General features: G+C 47.0%; 1 protein-coding gene across 1 annotated transcript in view; it reads left to right on the top strand.

Annotated features, from left to right (window-relative positions):
• The first annotated feature begins 1,997 nt into the window (after positions 1-1,997).
• ANKRD33B (ankyrin repeat domain 33B) overlaps positions 1,998-13,828 on the top strand; it is a 107,460-nt gene continuing 95,629 nt past the window's right edge. The window contains exon 1 of the mRNA XM_084621995.1: positions 1,998-2,481. Within this exon, the coding sequence (XP_084478121.1) occupies positions 2,059-2,481 (423 nt within the window). The 5' untranslated portion in view covers positions 1,998-2,058. The remainder of the gene's footprint in view (positions 2,482-13,828) is intronic.

The raw sequence follows: 13,828 nt of genomic DNA, 5'->3' as shown, positions 1-13,828 counted from the left end.
AGAGTTCAAATCAATGACCAGAGAGGTGAGAACAGGCATGGTGGGACACCTCCTGGAGGCCAATCGGAGCGCTGTAATCACCCAGGGTGTCTACACTGGCACCGCAGCACTGTAGCCCTGTTGCAGAAAGCTCTACGCCTCCCATTGGGGTGTTGTTTTTAAAGCACTACAAGTGCGCAGTTTCTGCACACTAAGTGGCTTGGCAGTGTGTACACCTTGGGAGTGACAACGCAGAAAGCTGCTTTACTGCACAGAAACTTTCCAGTGTAGATGGGGCCTAAGAATATATGTGTGTGGGTTACCTTTTATATTGCAGTTAGCCAAGCACCCCCTTTTTATTGACTGAAGGAGCAATCCTAAGATATTTTAAATATTAAGTAAGGATTAGTTAGGATTCTACTTAAGTTATATTGGTTCCCAAAAATTTTCACAGAGTTTACTTAAATCGTGGCTTTTAGAAATTTAGGAATTGTACTAAACAGTTTGCTCTAGCCTTCCTCACCTCCCCCACTACATAAACTGCAGAGACCTGTACTCTATATAGCACGGATTGGCAATCAGCTTTTTGTACAATAGTAATAAAATCAGAAATGTAAAATTACTGAATGGAGATGAACAAATGAGCAGCACAGGAGGCGAAGAAGTCGAAGGTGTTCTTGAAATTCAAATGACTCACCTGTCAATTGCAATTTCGTTGTGTGGTGTGTAAAAAGCAACACTGACAGCTGCATGTCCCCTGGCTAAATCGCTTTTAAAATGTGTCCCTGATGTCAACATGCTAAGCTGCAGCTCCAATCTTCTCAAAGAGATGCTGATCGGATTAGGGGCCAGGAATTTTCTACATGTCTCTTTCCCTTCCTGTCAGCTGCTCCGTGCCTCCTCGCAGCCTTTCCCTACCCAGCTGAAGGGGGTGCTTGGGGCTCTCCTCGCACACCTGGCTGGGATGCCAGCCGCAGGGGCAGGCGGACAGAAGAGGGTGTGTGCAGCACGAGTTGTCATGGCTCCTCCATCCCAGGAGCGGAGCTCAGATGGGCTCGGAGTTTCGGATCAGCCGAACTAAACTACCGCTCCCGGGGATTTTTGCTCTGCCGGCGGAGGCTTGTATGTAGCCGTGTGCGGCGGGAAAACCCAGCGGGGCTGTTTCGCGTTGGGGAGGGGGGAGCACTGGGTCTGGGGCAGAGACGCGTGGCTGTCAGGCAGCGAAGGGGGAATTTCCCACCGGCCCCTCTCGCTGGAAATGTGAGAGCGGGAGACGCGCGGTGATTTCGGGGAGGCGGCGCTGCCCAGCGCGGAGCCCCCCCGGCCGGGGGCGCCGGGCGCCCGTGGGGCTCGCCCCAGCCTTCCCGGGAGCAGCTGGAGTCGCCGCCCCTCCCAAACACCTCCCGCGGCCCCGGCGCTGGGCGCCCAGCCGCCCGTGCAGCGGGGCCCCGAGGACTCCTGCGCCCGGGCCGGGCCAGCTCACTAACACCCCCGCCCGCCGCCGCCTGCACACCCGGGAGCTCCAGGATCGCGGGGCTTTCTGCCGAGATGGCTTAAAAGTGGAGAGAAACCCCCCCCCCCGGGTATTTGCATCGACACTGGTCCCCCCCGCCCCTACACGGGTTTGGGAGACCGGCGGGAGGGAGCCGGGCCGCTGCTCTCAGCGGCTCGCGGGCTGAATTGTGGGGGGCTGAGGAGGGCTCAGGGAGTGCGCGGCTCTGGCTGGGTGTGCTGTGTAGGGGGGGGAGTGGGGCTTAGTGGCTCTATTGGGGGGTGGATCCCTGGGGGCCTCTCAGTAGGTGAGGGGGGTCTCTGTGGATGAGGTGTGGGGGGAGGGGTAGCTGTGTGGGTCTCACTGGGTGGGGGTGTGGGGGAAGAGTAGCTGTAAGGGGTCTCACTGGGTGAGGGGACAGGTAGCTGGGGAAGTTTCAGTGGGTGAGTTGTGGGGGTCCCAGTGGGTGGGGGTATCTGTGGGGGTCTCAGTACATTGGGGTGCCCCCTTCCCTGTGTGGGGAGCAGGAACAGCAGCTGTGTCAGTGTCCCCCCAACCACCTCTCCCAACCCCCAGGTGCAGGGATCATGGTGCTGCTGTCTGGGGACGGGACAGGTGCCGGGGAGTTGCATGGCCCTGGGGGGAGGCAGAAGGGGGAGCAGCAGCAGGTCTGGCCCAACGCAGGGGGGGAGAAGGAGGCGCGGGGCCCGGAGGGAGAGCAGCAGGAGCAGGTGGTGGCAGCGGCGGAGGAGGAGGAGGACTATGAGGAGTACGAGGATTTCTCCGAGCTGCCCGACACCTGCAGCATCGCCTCGGATGATTCCTTCTACCCACCTGGTGCCGAGGAGGACGAGGAGGAGAGCTGGTCCCTGGGGGATTCGGACGTCAGCAGCCCTGAGCCACTGAGCCTCTTCCGAGCCTGCTGCACCAACAACGCCGTGGTGCTGAGAGCGCTGATGCGCCAGGGGCCTGAGGAGGAGGAGGTGCGGGAGACTGATCGCAACAACCGGGTGAGCCAAGCATGGCTGGGCTGCAGCCCACATCTCTCCTGCACCCTGCTGCCCCTCACTCAGTCCCCAGCCCCGCAGACAGCCCAAGACTTGCCATACTACTGCCATTGGGTACCACCCATTCACGCAGGTCCCCTCCCTGCCAGGTCTCACCCCCCTCGCTTCACCCACTCACAATCACACCAGAATTTCTCCACATTCACATGCATCAGACCCCGCTGTCCATCCTGCTCAGCTTCTACCTTATACACACTCTCTAACCCCCTCCTCAGCTATCCCCCAGTCTCCTGCCCAACACACTCTGAATGCAACCTGACCCTATGCAGATTTTATACCATGCTCATCTCTGTAGCATCTGAGCTATTCTTTTCCCAGGCTCTCTGCAGACTCAGGCAGACATCACTGCATTGTTCACACTCAAGTCACATTCTCAAGCTTTTCTTTGCACCCACAAGGGCTAGAGCCTTTAAAAAAATAATAGCTGAGATTGTGACATAATCACAACTCCAGGATTTGGGGGCTTTCCAGTGTAGACATATACTGTTTGAACGTTAATCTGATCCTGTACATCCCCTTTGGCCTCCATTCTATCAGCACTAATGCAACACTCCCAACACACACCCAGACTCTGTCTCCTCAAATATGCCTTCCAAACCCCAACATGTACAACCAACACCCCTAAAATTCCCTTCATTATGCTTCCTAAACATACACACCACACTAATCTCTTTTGTCCTCTCCTGTCTTCCAACAACTCCCCAGATACCCAGTAATTTTGAAATACTTTTGAGTTTGGCTCCTGTATTCTTTGTACATTCTTGCCTCCGCTCACACACTTTCCATATATCTCTAAAGCCATCCTTTTCCTGCCACGCTCCCGACTCTGCCATTTAAACACACCTGGCTATACCACACACCTGAATTCATCCTCTGTCTCCCCATACGTACCCATGCTTCTATCACACATCCAAGCCCCCATGCCTGCCCCCACACCTGACTCTTCTATATGCTCTGTCCTCACACTCTGAAACTTACTCGGCTTCTGTAACACCCAGACATGGACCACCCCATGTGAGCCTATACTTGCTTGCTTACTCAGAGTACATACACCTGAATATGCTGGAAGTAGAAAATGAAGGCATGATAGTATCACTTGCTTTGTAGGGGTTTTAGGGAGAAGCATCCATCCACATTCCTAGATGGGGTAGGGGCACAGACCCTTATGCACAAGAATGAAGGGGAAAAAAGCATAGACCTTAACACACATACTGACTGACATAACTTTCCATCCCCCTTTGACAAATAGGGCTCCAATTAAAAGAGGAGAGGGATGGTGGTCAACTTTCCTTTCTAAAATAAATGTTTTACCCATGAAAGTTTGAAACACCAGGTAATTTCCCAAGCTCATCTTCTCAGTTTTGTTTTTAATTGGTTTCGTGTTCAAACAGATTTGTAGAAGGAATGACTTTATTACTAATTCTTTTTATTTGCCAGAAGTAAACCAGCTGCTCTCCTACCCCACCCCTGCCCCAGGATACTTTACATTTCTCATTATTGATCAAGGTTAATAATTTCCTCTTTCTCTCTCTCTCTCTCTCTCTTTACAATACAATTTATTTATACTAAAATATAAGCATTCTCTCAGCTCTGAAATGTCAAATAAGGTTTAATGAGTTTCTATGCTAAAAACTAAGCATCTAGGAGTATTTTTTTTCTGATTTCTTATACATATATATGTATTCTGGTTTTAACAGTTTTGATTGGTCAGGCACTTAGTTTGATTCATTGGTGGGACAGATTTCTTTCACTAAAGCAGAACAAAGGACTTGTAATTTTTCCCAGATAATATGTAATAGGCTCAGACCAGCTGCACAGTGAAGATTCACAGCAGTGACTCCAGAATTAAGATTGACAGTTCCAATTAAAAGCCCAATTTGACACTCACCACCTCCTTTTTGCACACACAGAGAAAATCTCCCCAAATTTTTTTCAGCTTGAAATTGTCCATGGTTAGGAGATCAGATTGGATAATTTTGAAAGAAAGCCAGAGTATTACAGGCAACTGATTTTCAAGTTCTGATAAAATTAGTGGCTTTTCACTGTTTGACCTACTTTGACCTCAAGACTTGAAAATTGTTTTTACTTATTTATCCCAATTGAAAACCAGAGCAGTTTTAGTCTTTTGGAATTCACAAGTCTTTAGTCACATAGTTCCCCCCCGCCCCACGACCATTATAAACTCTCATGGAAGCTTATAGATTCAGGTTTCAGAGTAGCAGCCGTGTTAGTCTGTATTTGCAAAAAGAAAAGGAGTACTTGTGGCACCTTAGAGACTAACAAATTTATTTGAGCATAAGCTTTTGTGAGCTACAGCTCACTTCATCGGATATCCAATGAAGTGAGCTGTAGCTCACAAAAGCTTATGCTCAAATAAATTTGTTAGTCTCTAAGGTGCCACAAGTACTCCTTTTATAGATTCAGGGTTGTCAAACTTTGTTGCACTGTGACCCGCTTCTGACAACAAAAATTACTACACAACCCCAGGAGCCCACCTGAGCTGCGCCTCTCTGGGTGGGAGGCCAAAGCCAAAGCCCCAGGGCTTCATCCTTGGGCATGGGGCCTGTAACCTGAGCCCCGCCACTCCGAGCTGAAGCCAAAGTCTGAGCCCAGGTGGTGGGGCCCAGGCTTGGGCGCCAGCCCTGGTGACCCCATTAAAATGGAGTTGTGACCCACTTTGGGGTCCTGACCCACAATTTGAGAACCGCTGCTATAGATATAAACTCTTTGGAATTGTAAACTCCATTAACTCTGTTTTGGAAGGGAGAGACTCTTGCACATGAGAAGAGGTTTAGTGGAGTGGGAGTTTTGAGCATCACAAGGGAAAGAGAGGGTCTGACTCCGGGGCCAAGATGAGGCTATAGGTGAGCTCTGAAGCACATATTGCAGGAGACATTGCGATATCCTTATAATATCCTTTCTATGGAGTTTATACAGACAGTTCATCAACACATGTGCCATTTATAAACAGGTACTCATGGACAAAACTTGTTTTTAAACTTAACTCCCCAGTAAAATGAAGGGTATGGCCAAGTTTATAAACTCCACTTGTGCTCATAGTTTCTAACCACCTGTGACTGACAACTAGTTTCAAGGAGACCACACTATTTCACCAGAATAGTATTTGATTCCAGAACCATGCTTACTTGTGTTTCTTTGAACAGCATATACGTCTTTACTCTATAGGTATAGTTATACTGATAGAGTCCCTGTCAGAAGATAACAATCTAAAGTGTGTTTTTATTTTCATAATTTAAAAAAATACTTTCCTTAAATACACCAAGAAAAATCATAAACAAAACACCTTATTAAGATTCAGTTATGATTGTTACAACATATCAATTGCTTTGATTAAAATCCTCATTGGAATATTGTATTTATAAAAGAAAAACAGACCAATTTTTTTAAAGATGAGTTCTTAAATACACACTTGAGAGCATAAATGTGAGTACCTATTTTTCAAAATCTTGGCCTTAAAACAAAAGCAATTCTGAGTTAAGTTTAAATTTACGGAGAAACAAAAGTCTGAAAATTCTCAGTTAATGTCCACAAATAACCTTAATTCTTTCCCTTCCCTTCCCATGTCCTTGAATTCTGTGTTCCAGAGACAGTCTTATATCCCTCCACTACTCTTTTCACATATTTCCTATATGAGGCACATACTTTCCTGTGAGGGGGAACAAGAAAGGATTAAAGGACCAGTTAGTCATATTCACATCACCTGGGCAGTAATTAGGTAGTTACTTGGCTGACAGAGAAGGGGGGAATAAGGAAGAGTCAGATGAGGACTCTGACACCTGGGCCTTATAAATAGACTGAGTTCATCAGGGAAAGAAGCCCCAAGGAGTAGACCAGATGGCTGCTTCCTATGAATGGCTGATGTGCCCGAGACCTCCACACTGCATCTGGATGCAAGTCTCCTAGCCTGGCTACGCAGGCTTGTGTTAGTGAGACTCGCACTAAAAATAGCAGATGTTGCTTTGAGGCTGTGGCTTGGGCTGAGCTCGGGCTCTCAAGTCTGTCCTTCCTCTCCCCCCAGTCCTCCCCACCCCATGTTACCATTAAGCTTAAAACCCTGTGCTCCAGCCCAAAGGGATTTGGACTAGCCAATTCTTGCAGCTGGTCTTTCATCTGGAGATGAAAATGCCTGCAACATCACACACTGATACAAAGAGATGCACTGGTGGTGAGTGTGCATCCTTACACTTCTCCATAGCCTACCCAATAATCTATGAACTGTATGCTGTCTGGCTAGGAGCCACCTACCAAAGGTACAGCCTTTTCTCAACTTCCTGCTGTGAGCCAGACTCAGCAGCATCCAGCCTGATAGCTATCAGATGCAGCCCAAATATGGTTCCACTCCCTTTCCACATTCCCACTGTAGTTGAGACAACAGTTTTGCAGTCATTGCCTGCACAAGTCCCCAAACATTCACCCACATCACCGTTCTACTATCCTCTTTATGCAGAGTACAAACAGCACCAAATAGTACTTATTTTTTCTTCCTCCTGCTGAGCCTGAGACATAACCATTTAGAAATCCACTGTGACCCATTATAATGTACCAATGCTAGTTGAAGATCCCAGAGGACTTAGCCTCACTCACCAAAACTTCTAAACTCAGGTCTTCCATATAATCTATGGCAAAACTCCTAATTGACTTCAGTGGGACAAGGATTTCATGCAGAATGCCTTATATGGGTGGCAATTTGCATCATGTGGCTAATATACACTATAGAGGAGAATGGCGGGCTGTTGATCCTTAATTCTAAATTTCCAGACTTGCAAATATTTATTTTTTCATAAATTTAACTTAGAGCTTCTGAACTTTCAAGAATTTAGAACAACATCAAAACTTTAATATCCTAATAAGGTTTTTAGTAGAAATCTTTGATACACCTTTACAACCTTGTCTATCTCTTGTTCGGTTAGAAAAATTGATTTTAAAAAGTCTTATGTAACTGAGTTGTTAAACATTTGATCTGGTCAGGGCAGAGCAACTTTCTTTAAAAAAAGGTGGCCTTGTTTCTAATATATATGGCAATTATCGTCCTAAAAGAGATATTTATAACTATGGCAGAAAATATATTAATTATCTGCTTGATAGTTCCATAACTTCCTTTTAGAGCTGAGCCTCTCCTCAAAACCTGGTTACACAAACATGCTATTATTCCTTCCTCCTCTCCAGTTCTTCACTTTTTTTACTCCATAGATCTCCCTTGCAGTTCTGTCAAGTGCAGAAACCACTAGACGCAACACATGCAATTAAGACATTATTTATTATTTTCATAGGTATAACACTGCATTTTGACAGGTTTCAGAGTAACAGCCATGTTAGTCTGTATTCGCAAAAAGAAAAGGAGTACTTGTGGCACCTTAGAGACTAACCAATTTATTTGAGCATGAGCTTTTGTGAGCTACAGCTCACTTCATCGGATGCATACTGTGGAAACTGCAGAAGACATTATATATACACAGAGACCATGAAACAATACCTCCTCCCACCCCACTCTCCTGCTGGTAATAGCTTATCTAAAGTGATCATCAAGTGGGGGGGGGGGCGGAGAGTGAGAAAACCTGGATTTGTGCTGGAAATGGCCCAACTTGATGATCACTTTAGATAAGCTATTACCAGCAGGAGAGTGGGGTGGGAGGAGGTATTGTTTCATGGTCTCTGTGTATATATAATGTCTTCTGCAGTTTCCACAGTATGCATCCGATGAAGTGAGCTGTAGCTCACAAAAGCTCATGCTCAAATAAATTGGCTAGTCTCTAAGGTGCCACAAGTACTCCTTTTCTTCTTACTGCATTTTGAGGATATCATGTTTATGATCATATTTTACCTCATTATGTTAGAATGTGTGAAGACAAAATATTTTCCATGTCCCTGCCTGTGAGGTCTTGTTTTCTTCCCCTCAGAGTTCTCGCATGTATCAACAGAATATTTTGCTTTTCTCCATACAAGAGACCATGTATAAGTACACTTAGAATGTGTCACAGAAACTCTCCTTAGAATGCACCATTGACCAGCCTTATTCTATGCTGACTTTGCTTTTTCAGGGGTGAATGGCTTAAGGTTCTGTGAAACAGATCATATTTTGCTGGCCTTTGTCTGTCTGTCTTTCTAGAGGCAGAATTTTGAAGGCATTTGTTGTTCACCATTAGCTAAGCTCCTATTGAGTTACCTTCTCATTAGTTGCTTACTGCTAAGTATCTGCTAATAAAGATATACACTGGGGAGGGGCACAGACACACCAAAAACCCATAGGTATTTATTAGTCAGCAAACAAAAAGAGGTTAGGATCAGAGTTGTGTGAATAACTGATTTTTTTGGTTTGCTGGTCAAAAAAAATGAAAAAAAAAATCATTTTGAGTTAATCCCAAATAAATTTTTTTTGATGAAACAAAAATGCTGAAAAAAAATTTGATGACAAATTGTTTCATTTTTGAGGATTTTTTTAACCTTCTTAAAAACTAAGATTGAGGTAATTTAGCGAATTGATGCACAAATTTGCAAAACGTTTTGGTTGCCTGAATCTCTATTTTTTTGGTCAAACAAAAGTGTTATCCAAAAAATTTCACCCAGCTTGAGTTAGGATCACATCAGCCTGGGAACTCAGGGTCTCTAAAAGCATGTCATAGAAATGTGGGTTGGTGCCAACCATTGACATAAGTAGGGTGGAGTTGCGGGGGAAGGACTTTCTAGGGGATAAATTCTGTTGGAGAGATCCACAGTCACATAAATATTAAGCGGAAATGCTTTTGTGCCTGCAATGTGGATCTGGTTGTGGCTACACAAAGGGTTTTCAGACTGTCATTGCCCAAGTAGTCTCCCCATTGGACCAATAGGTAGTTTCATACCTGAGGCTACAGTCAAACGTCATTGCACAGTATGCCTTGCTTTGGCCAGCAAACGTAGTGACAGCTCTTTTAGCAAGGCCCCAGAGTGTTCTGTGATTCTATGCCGCTACAGAATTTGTCTTTGCCAAAGATTTCTGTTCCAGAATTTGTGCTTTTAAAAAAAAATTGTTTCTAGTGTTGTAAAGATTGAAATTATGAATAAAACATAAACCAATGCAGTCTTCCTGAACCTTCAGACTGCCTGGAAAAACAACTTGGATGTGAACTGCCAAAAATCATTGTTGCCAACCCCAGTAGTTTAAAAATAATGAATCAGACCCACAAAAATAAAGAGATTGGCTCAAGAAGATTTTTAAAAAGATTAAATCATATTTAATGTTGCTTGCTGACTCTTGCAAATTTTCAGTAACATGTAGTGCCCCCTCTCCACCTGGTTACCTCCTTTAATGCCAATCTGCTTACAGGTTTTGATGGACAGGTCTGGGTTCTTTTGGATCCCGCCACCCACTCAGAGGGGTGTATCTTCTTTCTTTTTTTCCTATGAAATTATTTGGCGGTGCCTCCACCCCCTTCGCTCCCTCCTGGCAGGGTCACCAGGGCAGCTTGGGTGGAAAATTCTAACTACAGAGTAATAATCCCCACTTACTTGCCAGATAATTGGAGACTTCCAAGAAATAATACAAACACATAAAAATATATTCAACACAATAATTTTATTAAACAGGAGACAAATACAACATAACAGGGTAAGACATTATTTTTGGGTCACCGGTACCCACACTGCAAATACTTGTGCTTTGATGTAGCAAATGTAAAAATAGTGCCCCGTTGGTACTCGTACTTGGCTGGGGCCCTTGATGACCTATAACCACAAAATTCTTCTCTGCAGTGGTTTAGCAATGTGGCTGACGGGGTTCAGTACAGCCCAAAGGACTCACAAGTAGGAGAAGGTGGTAAATTCCTCCACAGATGTAATATGCAGCAGGTTATAAAATCCTCAAACCCTTACTCCCTGGCTTGAGGACACAGTTCAGGGAGTAGGGGTTCCCCAAAATAAATTCCCTAACTAACTAAAAGATGGTGCACTCACAAACTCCATGAATGATCCTCAGGTTTGAAGATGGCTCTGGGCTCCTTAGTCACTGCAGAGGGGCTGATCTCTGCTGGCAGGAATCCTCCTCATGCAGGAATCAGGCTGCGTTGGTCCCAGGATTTCCCCTCACCACAAAGGGATGTAGGGCTCAAGGTGTAGGTTATACAACTACACTAACATCCAAACTGTAGCCTCCTAGCCCAGCCTCCAGTCACACGCTCGGCAGGCAGCTTCTCTGGACTAGCAGCCAGAGCAGAGCTGACCCTGTGGTGACTGGTCTCCCCTAGAGAGCTGGAGGGTGAACTCAGCCTGGCTGGGAAGTTTCCCAGAAAATGCTACAAATTGGGAATCATCAGTGGGGAAGGAAAAGCCCAGCTGAGGGATCTGCTGTCAGGTCCTTAGAGGCCAGTTCTCAGGGGGAACCCTGCATGCAGGCCTGGGACTCACCAGCTCCCCACACAGCCAGTCCTTCCCTTTCCCTCGCTGGCTCCAGACTGACTACAAAATGGCTTCTCCCTGGGAGGGCCTTTCACTCCGTATTGGTTGCTGTGCGGACTCTGAGCCTGCCTTGGCTCCCCCTCCCTACCAGGGACAGTGTGCCTCTCCCTGAGCTGCCCACAGACAGAGTCCCAGGAATCAATGTAATCTCCTTGGGGGTTACACATGATTTTGGCCTTTGCTGCAGGCAGGTCTTACTGGAGGCACTGCACAAATACACAGTAAGCGTTTTCCCAAAGAGCCTACAATCTAGTGAAAAGCATGGTGGTGAGTTTGTGATATGGAAGCTGGAAATTATAGAAAGGATACAAAATAAGGTTGCCAATTTTGGTTGGACATATTCCTAGAGATTTAATCACATGCATTATCTTTAATTCCTGGGGACTCCAGGCCAATCCTGGAGGTTGGCAACCCTAATACCAAACCTCTATCAGACATGAATAACTTTTAGTCTCAGCTGAACTGGGCAGGATTCAGTTTAGTGACAGGTGCTCTATTACCAACACCCTGAGGCATCCAAGAACACATAACTAATGCTACACTTTTGAGAATCAGATTTGCTATCTGGCAAGATAAGTTTATTAAAAGAAGTTCTGACCTTTTCTCAGTTTACACAGGCAGGGCCTTCTACTCTCTGGACATGGGCAAAATCTCTCCCACACTGCTCTCAGTCCTGGTCTACAGTACTGCTTTAGGTCTATATAAGACATCTTACATCGACCTGATTATGTCAGTGTACACACAACACCCTTGCTCCCACCTGTGACGTTCTCCTCAGGTGTTATTGGGACTGGTGACCTGCTAGGTCACTTCAATCCTTGACTCTGGGGAGCCACCCTTACCCTACTCTGCTGTGAGAACCCCCACTCCTGGGCTGTTCATGCACAGCCTCTGGCATGTAAGCTGCTCCTTGGATTGTGCAAATGAATGACTCTAGACAATATCTCTGGTCCCAGACACAACCCTAGGAACCTCCATCTTGCAGTGTCCAGTTATGCCCGCTGGATGCTGCAAGCTTATATGAGTCCATCAGTTTAACAAATAAATTGATATGTACCAGGCTTGTTATCCCAAAGGGAGTCTCTGACGTGCTTCAAATCAAACACAGTGCTTCAGGTAGAATAAACAAACAGATTGATTAACTACAAAGTTAGATTTTAAGTGATTATAAGTCCAAGCTTAACAAGTCAGATTTGGTCAAATGAAATAAAAGCAAAATGCATTCTAACCTGATCTTAACACTTTCAGTGCCCTTACAAACTTAGATGCTTCTCACCACAGGCTGGCTGGTTGCCCTTCAGCCAGGTTCTCCCCTTTGATCATTGCTTCAGTCGCTTGGTAGTGATGGCTGTAGATGGAGGTGGAAGAGAGAGGAAGATCATGGCAAACATCTCTCCCTTTTATCATGTTCTTTCTTCCCTCTTGGCTTTGCCCCTGCCCTTCAGAGTCAGGTGAGCATTACCTCATCACAGTCCCTAACTGACCAAAGGAAGGGGGGTGACTCATCCAAGAGTCCAACAGATCCTTTGTCGTTGCCTAGCCAGTGTCTTTTGTTCCTGTGTGGCTGGGCTGGATTTGTCCCATACATGCCCTGATGAGGTGTGAACTGCCCCTCTGCTCTGTGAGAGTTTTTGCCTGGGCTTGCTTTAAGCCATGAGGACACATTCTCAGCCTCATAACTATATACATGAAATTACAACCTGTAACATTACTATAACAACAATGCATCATGAGCATCATGAGCCTTCTGAAGACATCCGACATGACAAACTTTGCATTAGATACCACACAATTAAATTATAAGGATGAACATGGGGGTGCTGGGTTTTCCCCCGAGGTACAGAACGTCACAGTGCCCTACTATACTGACATGATAACCCCACCTCCATGAGAGGTTTATGTCGGTGTAGTTAGGGCAACGCAGTGTCCGTGTAGATACTGCGTTACTTGCATCTATTGGCTATCATTCTTGCCGGGCTACTGCCCGTTGCTGCTCCAAGCCAGACTGCCAGCCAGTTCCCTGCTCCCCCCTGGGATGGGGCAGCTGCACTGGGCTTCTCGGCTCCATCCTCCAAGTTGGGAATGGGGCAACTGACCAGACGCTGCGAGCTGATCTCCCTGCTGGGAGACCATGTGCCCTCCCAGGGACTCAGCTCCCCACTGGGAGCTCCCAGTGGTGAATTAAAGATTTTGCTGCCCCTAGGCCCTTAAATAATTGCCGCCACGCTCCCCCCTGCCCCAGCTCACCTCCGCCTCCACCCCTCCTCCTCTGAGTGCGCCACCAGGTCCTGCTTCTCCCCACTCCCTGCCAGTGCTTGTGCGTGAAACAGCTTCGCGAAGGAGGGGGAAGAGGGGGGAATGCAGCGAGCTCAGGAGGAGGTGGGGCTGGGGTGGGGATTTGGGGAAGGGGACCAATAGGGGCAGGGAGGGGGCAGGGAATGGGGGCGGGGAAGGGATGGAGTTGGGGCGGGGCCAGGGGAAGCAGCGTCTGGCTGCTATTATAAATTTGCCGCCCCTGCAAATTTGCTGCCCTAGGCCTAGACCTTGTCGGCCTAGGCGTTAATAGGCCTCTGGGAGCTCCATGCTTGGAGTCTGGCTGGCTGCCATGCTCCTGACAGAGAGCTGAGAAGGGCGGGGGGGGGGAGGAGGCACATTACCAGTGGGGAGGGGAGAGCTGAGAAGCCCATTGTGGCTGCCCTGTTCCCGGCAGGGAGCGGGGTGCTGAGAAGCCAGGGGAAAGGTGTGCGGGGCGGGGGGAGGGGGACAGTCGGGCTCCTGCTGGGGAGCTGTGCACGAAGCTGAGAGCTCTGGCTCTTGGCCACCTACTCTGCTCCTCTGA

This window comes from Lepidochelys olivacea (assembly GCF_965140295.1).
Source record: "Lepidochelys olivacea isolate rLepOli2 genome assembly, chromosome: 2".
NCBI lineage: Eukaryota > Metazoa > Chordata > Testudines > Cheloniidae > Lepidochelys > Lepidochelys olivacea.
This window is presented reverse-complemented; position numbering and strand designations above follow the sequence as displayed.